Raw genomic sequence first — 17,349 nt, 5'->3', positions numbered from 1 at the left:
TAATTAATCAACCAGTATAGTTTAATTAAATAAAATGACAAAATCATAATATTTTTTATTATGCACTGAATATGTGCTATAGGGTGTATACTACCAAATCAAATCCCATAGACGACAATAGTAACATATATGGCTAAAACTCCTACCTGCAACGTATCAACCGACATAAACGCCACGAATATAAATACTACCACCCCTTACACTCAAAGTGAATCAGAAAAAAATGGGGGTCATGCTGCTCGTTTCTGAGATAACGGGTAGCGTCTATGACTACCCTAGTTTCGCACAAAATTTGAGTACTTTTTTTTACAGGTACCCCATACATGTTTCAAGCACAAGGCTACCTGACACATTGGTACTAGACGAAATAAAATTGCACATTTATTTTACCCAGATGAAACTATTATTTTTTACAACCAACACACTCACATTTATAACCAATCACAGGACTTGTGGTGTTCACTTCTCTATCAAAAGTTCGGTGCACCTCGAACTTTGACCCAGCCGGAAGTTATTTGGTATAGTACTACCTATAGATGGCTCTGTGTCAGAATTATTGTTTGGTGATAAAAGAATATTTGCAAGGGACATTTCCAAATTTTAGATAACCAGAAATATGTACATGTGATTTTTACCTAATTAACCAATTGTTAGATTATATGAATTATATTTGCCTACCGTAACACACAAGTATTACAGTTTTGTCCTACACAGATGTTCCAAATGCATTTTAAACAAAATGATTTTGCAGTGAGGTAGTATTTTCAATTTGACTACCGTAACTGGTGTGCTGCTCATCAAATGTTAAAAGAACTTCATTAAAATACAGTCTTGAACATTTTTAGAATGCATGGATTTTTCTAATACATTAGCAGTTTTTTAGTTTAGAATGTATGTAACTGTTCATCGTCTAATTGATCAGCAGTTTGCATAAATGTAAACTTGCATAATTAACATGCAGACAGTATGATGGTTGACATAAATTATTGTGTCATGTATTTGAGTTAATGGTGAAATCAGTAAAGCATACATAGAGAGAGTGGGGGAATAATGTAATGGCCCTTAGTTTAGAACTAAGTATCCAGCATTATCAGTAATCCATAGCATCTATTTTAATGTGGAACTACCTTTCTTGCATTTTGTTGTTACTACAATCTAATTAACTTGAAATGGCCCTTAGTTTAGAACTAAGTATCCAGCATTATCAGTAATCCATAACATCTATTTTAATGTGGAAGTTTATGCTTTTCCTTACCTTTCTTGCATTTTGTTGTTACTACAATCTAATTAACTTGAAATCTTGTTTGTTACATGGGGCAGGATGTAGCCCAGTGGTACAGTGCTTCAGGGCTCGAACTTAACACCGGAAACGACGGCAATTGCCGTCGATGACATATAAACTGCCGTCGGTTGGGGGCGTCACCGATGGCACTTTTGTGCCGCCGGATAAAAATTACTGCCGTCTGTAAAGCTCCTCACCGACGGCAACATGTACAAATGTGTATGAACATTATCTGCCAGTATTTAACACGAGTGTTCAGATTCTGTTTGGAGTTAATAGGTGTTTAGTTACTACTACTTGATGGAACTAGTCATGCGCGTACCCTGTGTTTTTGTATAAGATACGTTCTCACTGCATTTTGCCTCCTTGCTTTCGTGTTATGCCACCCCTTTTTACGTTTGGCAGCCCCATTTGTTTTTATGTTTTCTGTGTCCATCTTTATTTTTCGGCACCCTGATATAATTTACAACACCCAGCTCTGCTATTTCAAAATGTACACTCTTTTTCACTTCTTTATCACCGCTTATAAAAACAACAAAAGTGGTAGTGTTCATTATTAAAATAATTTATTTTGGGTGTCAAATAATATATACACCGCCTTTACAAAAACGAAACTATTTTTTTATCAGCTGGTGATCGATTCATTCGATGAAGATGGAAATAAAAAGAACAGAAAAATGTTATCCCACAGTAGGAGATCACTTTTTAAAAACTCTTTATTATTTTTCAGTTATCTTAAAATCTTTATTTAAATAATAATATTAAAACTTTGATCTGTTTAGCAAAACGAATACCTGTGAACGTCAGACCGACACTCGGTTTTAACTTAACTACGTTTTAAATAACAGTGCATAAAAAAAATAAGACAGCTTGTACATCATACCAACATTTCAATACCAGATACTGAGGGGCAAAATAAGGGATAGGTATTTCCACAAAGTCGAACCAAATGTTCACTTTTTTTCTCTTTGCTTTTTTTTTTGAGAACACTATACAATTTAATGTCATAAAGAGAACAATTTTCATGTCATATTCACCGAAAATTTTGGCAAAATCGTCTCAGAAACACCAGGTTCAGTTAAATGTTAGCATAGCTAGTAGTCCATGATTCCATTTATAATAAATTCTTGTTTATTGAAATAAACTGAAGACATGTACATACAGAAAAATAATATTTCAGTCAAGTTTATTTGTTGCAAAAGTCCATTTTAAAAAATTGCCATCGGTGGGCCCTTTCACTGACGGCATTTTTTTTTTTAAATTGCCACGGGTAATAAATTCTTAAGTTCGAGCCCTGGTGCTTGCTCGATGTGCGGTTGGTGTGGAACTGTGGTATGTACTACCGTGTCTGTGGGATGGTGCATATAAAAGATCCCTTGCTGCTAATCGAAAAGAGTAGCCCATGAAGTGGTGACAGCGGGTTTCCTCTCAAGATCTGTGGTCCTTAACCATATGTCTGATGCCATATAACCGTAAATAAAATGTGTTGAGTGCGTCGTTAAATAAAACATTTCTTTTTTATTACAGCCAAGAGATGAAGCCAGAGAGAAAGAGTTGGACATGCATGCCCAGTTCCTTTTGATCAAGTTCAATCACATCCACAAGAAGATACGAAGAGTTGCAGATCGATATCTGTCAGGACTGGTTGATAGGTCAGTAAAGTGTTTCAAGATTTTACTCTTTATGTGTTTACTCTTTGGTTTAAATAATATTTATTAAGAAAAATTTATCAGTATTGAATTGGGCAATAGGCATTCTCTAGTATTAAGATGTTTCTGAATTCAGATGTAATATATAGAGGATATTTCTGTCAAATATGATTTATATCTCATTGAGTGAAGTTTGTAATCATATCTCACGAGTCCTCCTTGCACGATGAGTGTGATATGATTGCAAACTTCGCGAGATGAGATATAAATTATATTTGACAACACACATGAAATTTTCTATTTATTATATAACTTTTGGCAATTTACCTTTATTTTTAAAATGCCAGCAGCAAAATAGATCTGGCTTTCTTACAGTGAATATAACACTTTCTATAGTGATGATAACACATTTTAGAGTGAAATGTTCATGCTAAAATGTGTTATCGTCACTGAGTGACTTATAACACTTTTATTTCACTGATATTTCACTAAATGTTATATAATAAAGATATATATCTTTTAATATTTTTATGGTTATACATTGCTACCTTGTAAATTTCCACATTTGTTGTCCAGTGGACAACATTGGTGTTTAAAGTAGGGAAAACATTATATTTACCATTTGGGACTATATGTACAGCATTCACAACTGGTAGTTTTGGTCAATGTACTGTCCTATGGCACTGACATACGTATTTGGATATATAATATTGACCTTTCAGATTTCCACATTTGTTGTGGAGTGGAACATTCTTGAAAACAATTCTGGATATTTTACAAGTTTTGTCAAAGTCCTTGGATATGGTATGTTTGATTCTACAGTTATTATGTTTTACAAATTAATGACAGGTATCTGTTCAAGTATTGTTTTAAAATAAAGATTGGCAGGGTTTAAAATAAAGATACTGCATTTTTGTATGATTTTTTTATGATGAGGCTTTGATTACTTAATATTATGACATGTAATTTTTGTACAGAAAGCAACCATATATTACATCATAAAAGGTCCTTTTTCTTCAACTTTATCTCTGGTTGTTTTTTTTGTTCTTCTTGTCAGGATCCTCATCAAGATGCACCCAAGCTGTCTATCCCCAACCTGCCGTATCAGCTGCAAGTCATGGAAAATATGGCTGATCGAGAGGTAAAACACATTTAAAGTATAAAACTTGATGTTTTGTCTGTCTGTCGCAAATGTCTTAAATACGTGCTGATGTTTTTTTAGGGTGGATGGGTGTTGTGGTCATAAAGTATTATATTTAAAGACCTATCAATTAAACCATTACTGAAATTTGTTTCTATTTGTGTTTTTGTAGGGAGATATTCTTTGATATGTTTTTCAAAAGCTTGATTTCTGGACTTGTTTTTCATGGTTTGCAGAACACTGTCAAAGATTTTGCAGCCCGGTGTGGTGGTATTCTACAGGAGTCTATCAAGTGGGCCCCAAACGCCACCCGCTCACACCTGATACAGTACCTGCTACAGCTGGAGACGACATCGGAAGCCTTGCACCAGCACAGTGGTCTTGCACTCGCCACTGAGAGTGTGCTCACGTACGCAGGATACCACCAGACAGCCGCTTCACTTACAGTACGTTTGTGTTGGCTTGTATCTCACAGAAATACTTATTAAGTTTTGTTACCCAGGGTTCTGTCCATGATGGTTGGTATTGATCAGATCTAATTGGCAGTTTAGTTACAACCAGCCATATTGCTTTTATTTGCACCTCCAGCCATCACGGGCGGGACGTACCTTAGTGGTAAAGCATTTGCTTGATGCACGGTTGGTCTAGGATTGATCCCTGTCAGTGGACCCATTGGACTATTTCTCATTCCAGCCAGTGCTCCACAACTGGTGTAATAAAGGTCATGGTATGTACTATCCTGTCTGTGGGACGGTGCACATAAAAGATCCATTGCTACTAATCGAAAAGAGTAGCCCATGAAGTGGTGACAGTGGGTTTTCTCTCTCAATATCTGTGCTTTGCTTAACCATATGTCTGATACCACATAACTGTCACTAAAATGTGTTGAGTGCATCATTAAATAAAACATTTCCTTAGTTCCTTCCAGCCATCACTTACAGTACTATATCTGCATAATAATGTCATGAGTTTTACGATACCTGCCTTATGAATATATCTTTGTAATATTATTTCCATCAATTATAAGTTTATAGATGTCTGCCTGGTTATTGTTTGTTTTATGACCTCTGGAAACAGGCTTCCCCCCAGAAAAGGCATGTCATTGATATTTATTTAATTCTATAAACTAAGACATTGTATCAACAAATGTTTTAACATTTACTGTATAAATTGGTTTATAATATAGAAATGTGAATCTGTTTTACTTACTTTTAAACCATTGTTCAATGTATGGGAATAGTCTTAAATAGAATTACCATGCTTGTATATTTTAAAATATGCTTATTTGCAGGCAGCCACTTTAGATCGGCGACCATCTTGTGTCAATACTGATAGTTCCAACTTCATGGCAAATCTCAGCCTTAGAAGCAGATTCATGGGAGAGGTGTGCCATTTCTTTTTATTAATCATCAAAATTGTTGACTGAATGCTGTTTTACTATGATATTTAATATGTATTTTCGCTATACATGAAATTTTATGCTTTGTGTTTGCTCTTGCAAGTAATCCGTAACTGTTTTTTATAATGTAGAAGCCATGGTATAGATACAAAATGCTAAACTTTATACAATTCTTTATTATTAAAATTTGTATAAAATGTTTAACATTTACTACATTTTCAAAATCATAGAATACGTTCTGTGGTATTAAAAAAATAAAGTGTTAGCCACTATTAAACTTTGGCATGTTCAGGCAGATGAGCGCCTGCTGTTGGCTCAGTATGATTTAAGTCAGATTCTGGGGGAAGTGTTAACATGTGCCGGTATACACAGTGACAGATTAGACAAATTTCACCCAAGCTGTTGTTATTAGATTGGACTTTGAGATTGTACCGTTTTACTCAGAAATCCAGTTTACACAGCTACCTCTTTGGACAGAGTCCATTATATACTGAATCAGTCACAAGCACTCATTAGTGCTCATCCTCCTCAACGTGCTACCTATATTATGTAGCCTTGAAACACCACGTAGCGTTGTGTCCAATGTGCAACAACACGTATTGATACACATTTTGTTGTGTCGTTGACATAATGCAGATTAGTGTGAATCAATTTGGTTTTGGCTGAGACACCCCAAATACACTTGTGAAAGTTAACGTGGTTGAAATTCCAGCAAATGTCATCTAAACCAACCTGAACTGAAGCATATTTGCCAATGTACCGTTGACACACCAGAATCCAAAATCGAACTGTCCTATGAATATGCTGCTCTATCCACTTATATACGTGAATTGGGACCAAAGTGGATTGGTGCAGTTTGGTATTCAAATTTGGTGTATCACAACCCATATCCTATCTGGATCAATGCGCATTGTTGCAGTTTAGATTTTGGTGTGTCAGCGATATAAGATTCAGTTATTCACTTCAGGTGTTTGGGATGAAATCATTGGTGGAGGATGACCAAGCACTTGGAAAATTGCTTTGCCAGAAATTAGAGGAAGCTTTACATAGGAAAGGTCAGTAAATAAACTGTCAAACGTATTTAAACAACCAAATAATTATACAGTACTATAAGTGCTATAAGGTAGAATCTACTTTATTATTCTCCTTAATCATCTAACATTAACCTTTTGACTAGTGAATTAATTTTTTACAAAAACTGACATTGATGGGGTATAAGTTTATAACTCTTGCTCAGATATTTCACTTAAAATGTTTATAAATACCTATAATAATTTTTTGTAAGTGAAAAGATACATTGGGGTTGTTGGTGGGTGGTTTTTTTTTGGGGGGGGATTGAGGGGGGAGTTCCGATTTTGATATTTTTTAGCCCAAAAAGATCATTTAAGTTAGGCATACATTTGTGTGAATTTAGTCTCACATTGTCAGTCATTGCAGCTGACTGACCACAATTTGTGTTGGAAACCAAAACAAAAAAGAGTTGCTATCCAGCATATCTTGATATTTGTTAGTAAAACAGTCAAATTATTATCCAATTATCTGTTACAATCAGCTATCAATTTATCCAAATGACTGAGACGTTCATCAAGCAGAAATAATCAAAGGCATAAATCTGTTGATTTAAATTATGTGAATTATCATGTCATATGTTTTTTGAATACTTAACTCGATCTAACATCTTTAATAATGTGTTTCAGATACAGAAGGATGTAAGAAGTCAATGTTCAAAATATGTGCTCTGCAGATTTGTATGAATGGTATGTTGTAAAATTTATCATCATTCTCAACAGTATTGGTTGATGGACATATCTTCATAATGTACACATGAAGGCAGAACTTCCTTCTGCTGTTTATTTATTGTAACAAGAAACATTTTTATTTCAGTTTCATGAATTTTATTTTTTTGTGTTAACTTTGCTTTGTTTTATACAAATATTTTTTTCTAAAATATGTTGACCAAATATTTGTTTCAATGCCACTATATATGCACTGGTCAACTAATGAGCTTGCCATACATTTTGTTATAAATATAGTTCAATGCATTGGGATCCACTTGACAAAGGCAGTAAATATTATAACAGTATATCCTGCAGTTTCCAAAAGAAAACTGAGATCCTGCTTCCTGCTGTAGTTAGATTATAATGTAAAAACAAATTTTGAACATTGCAGAATTGAGCCGTCCATTGCTTCATGCTTTGTGTTGGACTCCAGTCCAGAATTTCAAAGTACCAACAATGGAGGTTGCTATTGCATGCTGGGAATGGTTGCTGTCAGCAAGACCAGATTTACATATTGAGGTACAGTTACCTTTTTCTCTACGTAGATGTCATTAGAAAATTGGTGCACAACATGTTGTGATTTACTTTTTAAATTATTATTATTAAAACAGAATTTAACAATATATGATAATTTTGTCTTGATAAGATTTGGTACTCTAAACTGTTGTTGGTCTGCTTTGTTTAAAAAAAAGGAAAAAAGTTTAAATAATAATAAAAATAATATTAATTATAACAATAACATCATTATTCATTGTTTTATAAAAACACTAGAAACACTTAGACACTGTTACTGTGTCACCCTTGGGTGTAAATAAACTGTTTCATATAAGTAGATGGTCAAAGTCTTGACCAAGCAGGGTGTCTGCCAGAGAGTAAAACGTGTATGGCACCATACCCAAATGTTTTTGCAGATTTTTTTAACCCTAACCCTAAACGTAACCCATTTTCTTTCTGGGGAGGTCCCCCATACTCCCTATTGACTGGTTGCATTCAATTCCATAACACCATACCCAAAAGGTTCTTTCTGGCAGAAACACTGCCAAGGACTACAGGCAGTTATAGCCAGATGCTTACTTATACCCTAATCCAGGGATGAACTGAACATAAAGTCAAACATTGAGAAAAATTCAATTTTGTTTAATTCAAGGGCTTAAGACAGATGGGTTTGTTTTAAAAAAAAAAATTGGGGTGGGAAGGGGGAGTGGTTTGATGGGTGGGGTGTTTTTAATTTATTTTTGTAAATTTTTACTTTTAATAAACAGTATTGATATTTTATTTGAGTAGACTGGGGTGGGATTTAGCTCAGTCCATTGAGGAGGTTCTTGTGTCACAGGATCGAACCACCTCGGTGGATCTATTCTGATTGCATTTTTTCTCGTTCCAACCAGTGCACCACAACTGGTCAAAGGCCGTGGTATGTGCTTTCCTGTCTATGGGAAAATGATTACAAAAGATTCCTTGCTGCAAATGGAAAAATGTATCAGGTTTCCTCTGATGACTACGAGTCATAATTACCAACTGTTTGACATCCAATAACTGATGATTAATCAATGTTCTCTAGTGGTGCTGTTAAACAAAACAAACTTAAACCTGAAAACTGCAATCATTTAACAAAATGTTTTCACTCCATTCAAATGTTTTAATTGTTTCAGTTTCTTTGTGAGATGGCTGCTGCCTGGCAAATGAGTGCCGACTTGAAGCTGGGGATCTTTTCCATTGATAAACCAATGTCGGATCCTCTGGCGAAGGCTGAAGATGAAGACCTGACACCAAATCCTCCTTCGACCATGCCTCATCAGATGTGGACTAAGGTGAGCTTAACAATCATTCAACCATTTTACACACATGATTAAAAATTTACATCCACTGAAGGTTCAAACATGTCTGTCTGAGACACATTGTCCAAATTTCACGGGGATATAGCCATGTGGGGGGTGGGTGGGTGGGGGGTGATGGGGTATTGAAGCTATAGAATTTACTATTTTAATTAGGAAATAATAATAATAATAAACTTAAAATCAAACCAAGAAAATAATTTGTTTGCCTTAGAACTAAATATGGAACAAACAGATCAGGCAGCCAATATTATCAAAGTACCATAAAAAAAACCCACACAATAGTAATAAAGTGAAAATAATAATAATAATAATAGTAATTGTAATAATTATAATAATTATAATAATAATAATATGATTTATTTTTCTTAACCCAACTTTAACTGTAAATATGTTGGACACCAAATAACTATAGTTCAAAATGTTAAGAAACGGTATTATTTAAATAGGCCTTTCCTTATTGTGTTTCTTGCCACTAATGGCAAAGATTTCCAGCTAAGATTTGTTTTTAGTAAGAGCACACATTTTTGTTATATTAATGTCAAGGGTTTTTGTCTCTCTCTTTTTTCTTTCTTTTTTAATTAAAAATCAGTGTGCACTAAAATATATTAAAACATTTTTTATTATTAATTTTTTGTTTATTTTAGTTTTTGGCTGAAAGACTTGAGATTGCCAAATACAGTAATGCATACCAGGTGGACATTTTCTTCAGTCTTCTCAACAAATCCCTTCCAGTCAGTGTTGGCAAGAGTACACCTTTGATATCAAGACATCCTGCAGCCCTTGGTCCAAGATTTCAGTGAGCTATACCATCAGAACAGTTATTCCTTTATCTAATGGTGAAAAAGACTGCTGCAGCATTAACCTTGTCCATCTCGTTAGGCACCACAATACCATTGCTTTAATTTGTGTAACAGCTTAATATAGTCTGGGCATGTGCTTTTAAAACATTTAGACTCAATCTGTAATGACATCACATGCATACAATTTGTATGACATTGCCTTGGCGTTGAAGTCTGAAGACTGTTATTTTATATGCACAGGGCCAGGTTTCGGGATTAAGTCTTCATTAAAATAACAAAAAATACTGAAATGCTTTTTCACTTCTTTTTTTCTTAGATAATTTCAAGTAGGCATTTAAAATGCAGTAGTGGACTTTTTGTTTAAATAATATTTAGAAATGTGTTCAATTTAATAAAATTCAGAACAGAATATGATGAGTAATGCCATAAATCATTGAAAAGAGGCCTGCCTTGAATAAAAGCTCAATTAGAGGCCTAGTCTCAGAGTGTCGCAAAAAACAAATAGATGCCTGCCTTGAGTAGAAGCTTGCCTTACATAGAGCCCTGTTTTTTCTGTTGTAGCCATGTCAGGTTAATGACCATGTTATACTGGGTACTCGTTACAAAAAGGTTACATAAAATCAAAAGCTTTTAACCACATGACGAGAACAACAGGAAAAGAGAATGATTTTTTTTTTTTTTTATTGACCTAAGAGGTTTCCATGTTTGCAAAACAGTTTAGAAGCCTACATTAGAAGATGACTTAACAACAAGGCTGTGTTAGAACATTTTGCATGCAACAAATCTGAAGTCTGCCTTGAATAGTGGCCTACTTTGAACAGAGGCCAAGTCCCAAAGCTTTGTGTAAAAAGAAAAATAGGAGCTAGGATTTACAATGTATTTGTGATGTATGTTATTGCAGTATCCGTCCTTTGTTTTACAGACTAATGTCAATGGGGCTATCCCTCTTACAAGGGGAAATTCTTGCTAACCCTACTGCCAAAACTGTTCTCAGAGAAAGGATTTATGCCTCCACACTGGACTACTTTTGGTATGCTATACAATGTTGTGTGACCTATAACTGTATATATAACTAAACTAATAAATAATATTGTCACTGCATTAATGTCAAATATTATTGTCACCTTAAATGTTTTTAATTTCATGTGTTAATTTGTACTTGTTTACTGCACAAGTTTATTGTATGTGAAAAATATGCCATGAGAGCATGTAACAGTTGAGTAATATATTCTTACAGGAACATTTTGTTCAGTATCGCATCGTGATATGCTACACTAATTTCAGAGATTGCTACACAATTCTAAAACATTAAATAGTAGTTGCTACTCAATTTTCAACTCATTACCAAATCAAATCAAAGCTAATCAAAATTTTTAAAACAAAATGTTCCCTGTCATACAAACAATAATTGTTTTCAGTGAATAAAAAGCAAAAACATTATTTATGAAATTCTGCATAATTTATTATATACCCTTCTTGTCTTCATTTCAGTTTAGTATTCAAACAGTATCAGGGGTTAAAAGGTGTTCCATCAAGGTGTTCGTCAGTAACATAATGGCATAAATTAAGGGTAGTTTGGGGGTTTGCTAGTGGTATGTTGGTGTTATTTTGTTTATAAAATATTTTTGCTTGTAATGAATAATATATAATATCTCCATTTGGATTCAATGGAGAATTGTTTTGTTCTTTTGTAGTCACCCAAAGATCTTGCCTACCCAGAAATGTTCTGACCTAAAAGGTGATATCATTACACTAGTGAAATTCTGGCAGCTCATGCATTCAGACAAGAAGTATCTCAGTGCCATATAATAAATGTCATATAATATCTCCATTTGGGTTTAATGGAGAATTGTTTTGTTCTTTTGTAGTCATCCAAAGATCTTGCCAACCCAGAAAGGTTCTGACCTAAGAGATGACATCATTACACTAGTGAAATTCTGGCAGCTCATGCATTCAGACAAGAAGTATCTCAATGCCAGTCTTTTCGCATTTCCAGGTAATTTACATGTAAAGAATATCAAACAACACATACTTAGATTTAGAAAAGAAACTCACTTGGAAATGTATTTATTTGGAGATAAAGAATGATGGGTTTAGTTGATTTCATTTTCCTCTACATTTTAATAAGGATTTAGAATTTTGGAATTTCAGCACTTCACTTCAGTATATGATTCCCATACACAATTGGGCAGTTTTACATTTAAATATCTACAGATATTAGAGAAAAACTATTGAGCTACAAGAAATTACAAATTGTCTGTTCTGAGTGAATGAATGTTGTTAACCTGAGCCTTTGGCAATAATTTGAAACTTCTCATAGGGAGTATGTTATTCTCTTTATTACCCATGGTTTCTCTGCTATTAAAAGCAGTTCCATCAGCCATTACATTAAATATCCCTATCTGTCAAAGTGACGTCATGGTATAATGGCTATCCTTTTATAATCAAATGTTTACCATATAAAATAATACATTTGTGATTGATTTAGAAAATATATATATATATATTTTTTAATACTATTTAAAGGAGGGGACAATCAAGGCATTTGACCTGGTATGCGTATTCAACGATATATAATGCACATTATTGCTTAATATCAACAAGTATAATCGTATAGTTAATTAATAAAACGGTTAAATGTGACGGCTATTATATATAACGGGCACAGCCATTTTGTATCATCCCAGTGAATACGCTCTCTGGCGAGCTGGTGGTTATGTAATACCTAACGTGTCACGTCAGGAATTAGTCTTCGAACTGAAGAAACAAAACATACCTGATTTTTGCGGATGCATCGCAATATTCTGTAATAATAGTCATCCCATTAAGCCAGCAACATATATATATTATAGTTAATACAAAATAAACCACCATTGTCAAAGTGTTGAAATAACTGAATTATGGTTTGGACATATATTAACCCTCGTACTGAAATAATAATCGGAGTGTTTTCTTAGTTAATTGGTCGTTTCTTTCCGTGGCCTGTATCTGTGGTTCCTGATTGGCAGGTGTATATTTAGACGGTCCCCAGACACTGTGTCTAGACACACTAAAAAGACGTGCCTCTTTTATTAAGACAACAGGGTATTGTGTTAACCGCACGGATATCCCTCTAATCATAATCGATCAATCGTCCTGCTTTATTATTGTAAGTAATTCTGTAAAAACCCTTGATTAAGTAGACTTTCCCATCTAAAATCACAAAACTTACCAATTATGTAGTCCCAAAGAAAAGAAAATTATCACTTGGGTATCGTGAGTGGTCGTTTTTGTTCGAACGTAGCATACCAATAGGCTTAATAATATGCTTTTTTTTTCTTTGGATTTTTTAAAAAAGAACAATACTATAACTCCATTTCGTTCTATTGATGCAAATTGAAATATATTTAGTTAAATAGTTTATTATACTATCAAGTCATTTATGTTGTTTTACAAGTCAGGTTGATGAAAGCGAAGTGCCTTGTCATAAATTAGAGCATTTGTTTACATTGTGCATAGAGCAGATGGACGGAGCTGACGTCAATTCGCCCCAAGCGAAAACGAAACAAAACGAAACAAAATGGCTGCCCCCAGTTAGCAGGAATAATCATGTTTTTTTATTAACTTTAAAATTACGCGTTTTTCATTTGTTAAAGTGTCAATATGTGTTGGTGGTCCGGGTATGCATCTTTCCAACACATAAATCTCTTATTTGAGTTTACTCTACCTTTAAGCCACTGCTTATAAAAATGTACAATTTCATATTAAATTTTATGAAATAAATGTGTCAAAATTTTACTGTAAATCTCTGTACATTGTATAACATATATATAATCTTGACTCCTGAATGAAAACAACCAAATGACAGGGAAGTTCCGGCCATATTAAACAACCAATCAAACATTGTCATTTATTAAGAATGTCAATCAGTGGTTATAGAAGCAATCTGCATACTTTTTTTTTATTATACCCTGTTTACAATTAACTGCCCCAATTCATGGCAAAAAAAAAAGAGATAGTTGATCTACATGACTCAGCAATCTGCATACTGATTGTCGAAAAATATTTCTGAATATTTTAACCCATATACAATGAAACCACTCAAAACCGGACCCTCTGTAAACCGGAATTCCCCCAAAATCAGAAATTGTTCAGTCCTTTTTTAAAAATCAGTACAGAAATTAACCTCTCTAAACTGGATACCTCTTAAAACCAATCATTTTATTTGGTCCCAAGAATGTCCGGTTTAGCTGGGTTTCACTGGACTTGATAATAATTAGAAATAAATTAATACTTTTAAGAACCTTTATGCACAGTAGTTTCAGCTTTTTATGGACGTTACCACAACTTTTTATTTATAAAAATTAAAGACTAATTAGTGTGAATTTTGGTTGAAATTATCTTATTGCTTATCAATTGTGTTAAACATTTTCAGATGACAGTGTCGCTGGAAACAATTTAACCATTGACAGCCTGTACCACGACCACACACGAAATCTGTCAGGTGCTTGGATGAACACAATCAAGAGCAGTGTGTCGTCGACATCTAAGCGATCAGCAAGTACGTACATGTTGAATATAGTCATTTATTCTATAACTTGCCCATAATATGTATGTTATAAACCCATTTGATAATTACCATTATTAACTCAATAATTCTTTGCTGTCAATGAGTCATTTGTTTACAAGCCAACAAGACCTGAATACCTGAACATAACATTTTGATAAGATAATGTTAACGTCATGTTACTGATGGAGGTAACTTTATAACTGATTTACTCTAAATATTGATCAGAATTACCAAATGTTTTACATCCAGTAGCCAATGATAAATAAATCAATGTGCTCTAGTGGTTTTGTTAAAGAAAACACATACACTCCTGTCACCTTAGTCTGCACGGCACAAAAGTCTGCGCACGTTAATGACGTTACATTATGTCTTGAAACAAGTGTCGGGGTATGTTTGTAAACAAACAAACAACGTTAATTTAATTCACAAAACCATTGTTAAAACAACACATCTTGATTGTGAATATGTGTATAAAACTGGTCGATAACACTTTTATTGAAAAAAAACCCTGAATTAATTTACTAAAAGTATACTTTTGCTAGCCTCGATCAACATGTTTTTCTATCACCTGTCAACACGTGTCTGTCAACGTTGTAATGATCAACCTTGCATATCAACTTACAGAAATTTACATAGAAGCTTCAATGCATACCTTATTGTAATTTATGAATCCATAAATGAAATGAATGTCTTATTTCATCTGTTGACGTAAACATCCAAGCATACTTTGAATTTCCCTCCGAGTGACACAATGCAAAATGGCTGCACACAGACTTTGAAGATTGTACTTACAGCATGGCCTATTTTAGCTATAGTCTGTTTCAAAATTATCATTGATCGTCCTATATGTCTAACGAACACTATTTGTGCTCATTTACACAGTTGACAATTTTTGTTGAATAATGATCAAATATTTTTACATTGGCTTTTCTTTATATTGTAATTTTGTGTTGTCCAAACTAAGGAGCATGAAACACCATTTATATTTATCTCATCTGCCCTATCTAAATGTTTCTGAAACAGACTATAATAGGAAGTGTTTGTTATTTAGAACTTATAAAAGTCGGATCCATTGTTTGTTGCTGTTTTATGTAAACATTAGCTACATAAGTGGTTGTTTTAATGTTTGCTGCGCAGACTTATGTGCCGTCATGCAGGCCAGTAAATGCAGGGGGGTCCCACTAAAAATGCGCTCATTACTTGAGTTTAAAAAACATTAAAATTAAAATAACTTTAGTTGTAACATGTTTATTGTTCCATTGTACTGTGGTGGTGAAACAAATATTTTTAAAGAAATATTTTAACTTTAAAATACAACACAAATGCTTAGGTGCGCAGACTTAGGTGCCACCAGTGTATTAACTTTTTATACTAAATATTGAAGTAAAATGTTACTTTAGAAGTGTTATAAGATAAATAGAATTCACAACTTGTGTTTTTTAATGTAAAATATCAACCTTGTATTGTTAATCTTGTTAATAAACTCAGTTGATATTTTTCATATTAAAAAACACTTATAATGAATCCTCTCTCTCTCTCTCTCTCTCTCTCTCTCTCTCTCACTCTCACTCTCACTCTCACTCTCACTCTCACTCTCACTCTCACCCTCACCCTCACCCTCACCCTCACCTCTCACCCTCACTCTCTCTCTCTCTCTCTCTCTCTCTCTCTCTCTCTCTCTCTCTCTCTCTCTCTCTCTCTCTCTCTCTCTCTCTCTCTCTCTCTACTCTGTCAAAAAAGAAACGCATAGGTGATAGGGAAAAAAGAAAAGTGTTTGATTTTACAAAATATAGTTTTTTTTGTACAATGTTGCTGAATTACCATGTTTGTTAATGTTCCTGGAATGGGAAAGCATGCCCAAATGCACCCTAAAACAAATTTAACGCATGTTGTGCGACAATTGCAGGAAATCGCCATGAATTGGTAAGATTTTGGCGAATGCATGTGAAACTCGGGGGGAAAAGATTGGGGTAGTGATGGGTATTTAAAGCTGCAATGCCCACAATGATGCCTCGTTTCCATTTCGACATAGACGAATTACAAGATACCAATACTAAGCCTGCCGAATAGAAACATTGCAATAGGCCGCCTCCAGTTAGGTGAATCACAGTCAGCAGTCGCACGCCACATGAACGTCCATCAGAGCACCATTTCACGTCTGGGACAGGTACCAGCAGTTCCAATCAGCTGAAGAATGGCCCAGAAGTGGAAGACCTCACATAACAACTGCAGCACAAGATTGCTACATCCGGGTTCTGCACTTGTGTCACCGAACTGCCACAGCAACGAACACTGCTGGACGCATACCTGGTTTGAGAAGGGTGTCTGCACCATTCGGAACCGACTTCGAGAAGCTGGTTTACGGGCTAGGAGACTGTATGTTGGCTCCATCCTGTGACATCAACATCCACATTTATGTGTTTGCTGGTGCACAAATTTACAGGGGTGGAACTTGGGAAACTGGCAGCAAGTATGGTTCAGCGACGATTCACGTTTCACGTTTCCTTCTACAGCGACGTGATGGACAACAACATGTTTACAGACGCCGCAATGAACGTTTTGCCAACAACTGCGTCGCCCAGGTTGACAGATTCGGTGGAGGAAGTGTCATGATGTGGGGAGCCATCTTATACATCGGCAGAAGTGAACTTGTGTTCGTACAAGGCAACCTGACAGCTGTACGCTACCGGGATGAAATTCTTCGCCGTCACATGCTTCCCATTTTGGATCAACAGAGAGAACTCTTTCAGCAGGACAATTCCAGGCCGCATACGGCACATGTAACAATGGATTTCCTACAGAATGAGAACATTAATGTGCTGCCATGGCCATCAAGATCACCAGATCTCAACCCCATTGGACATCTAAGAGACGAACTGGACAGACGTGTACACCAGCGCGACCCAGAGCCTC

The 17,349-nt window shown here is 34.8% G+C and overlaps 1 protein-coding gene across 1 annotated transcript in view; it reads left to right on the top strand.

The window, feature by feature from the left end:
- Positions 1-17,349, top strand: part of LOC121367727 (phosphatidylinositol 4-kinase alpha-like) — a 109,263-nt gene that overhangs the window by 60,164 nt on the left and 31,750 nt on the right. Inside the window, exons 22-34 of the mRNA XM_041492066.1 lie at positions 2,810-2,934; positions 3,654-3,735; positions 3,989-4,072; positions 4,309-4,518; positions 5,364-5,456; positions 6,439-6,526; positions 7,169-7,228; positions 7,641-7,768; positions 8,902-9,060; positions 9,732-9,883; positions 10,810-10,917; positions 11,756-11,883; positions 14,302-14,427. Of these exons, the coding sequence (XP_041348000.1) occupies positions 2,810-2,934; positions 3,654-3,735; positions 3,989-4,072; positions 4,309-4,518; positions 5,364-5,456; positions 6,439-6,526; positions 7,169-7,228; positions 7,641-7,768; positions 8,902-9,060; positions 9,732-9,883; positions 10,810-10,917; positions 11,756-11,883; positions 14,302-14,427 (1,543 nt within the window). The remainder of the gene's footprint in view (positions 1-2,809; positions 2,935-3,653; positions 3,736-3,988; positions 4,073-4,308; positions 4,519-5,363; positions 5,457-6,438; positions 6,527-7,168; positions 7,229-7,640; positions 7,769-8,901; positions 9,061-9,731; positions 9,884-10,809; positions 10,918-11,755; positions 11,884-14,301; positions 14,428-17,349) is intronic.

This window comes from Gigantopelta aegis, chromosome 3, assembly GCF_016097555.1.
Source record: "Gigantopelta aegis isolate Gae_Host chromosome 3, Gae_host_genome, whole genome shotgun sequence".
Classification (NCBI taxonomy): domain Eukaryota; kingdom Metazoa; phylum Mollusca; class Gastropoda; order Neomphalida; family Peltospiridae; genus Gigantopelta; species Gigantopelta aegis.
The sequence above is the reverse complement of the archived record's forward strand: the minus strand, read 5'-3'. Positions and strand labels throughout refer to the sequence as shown.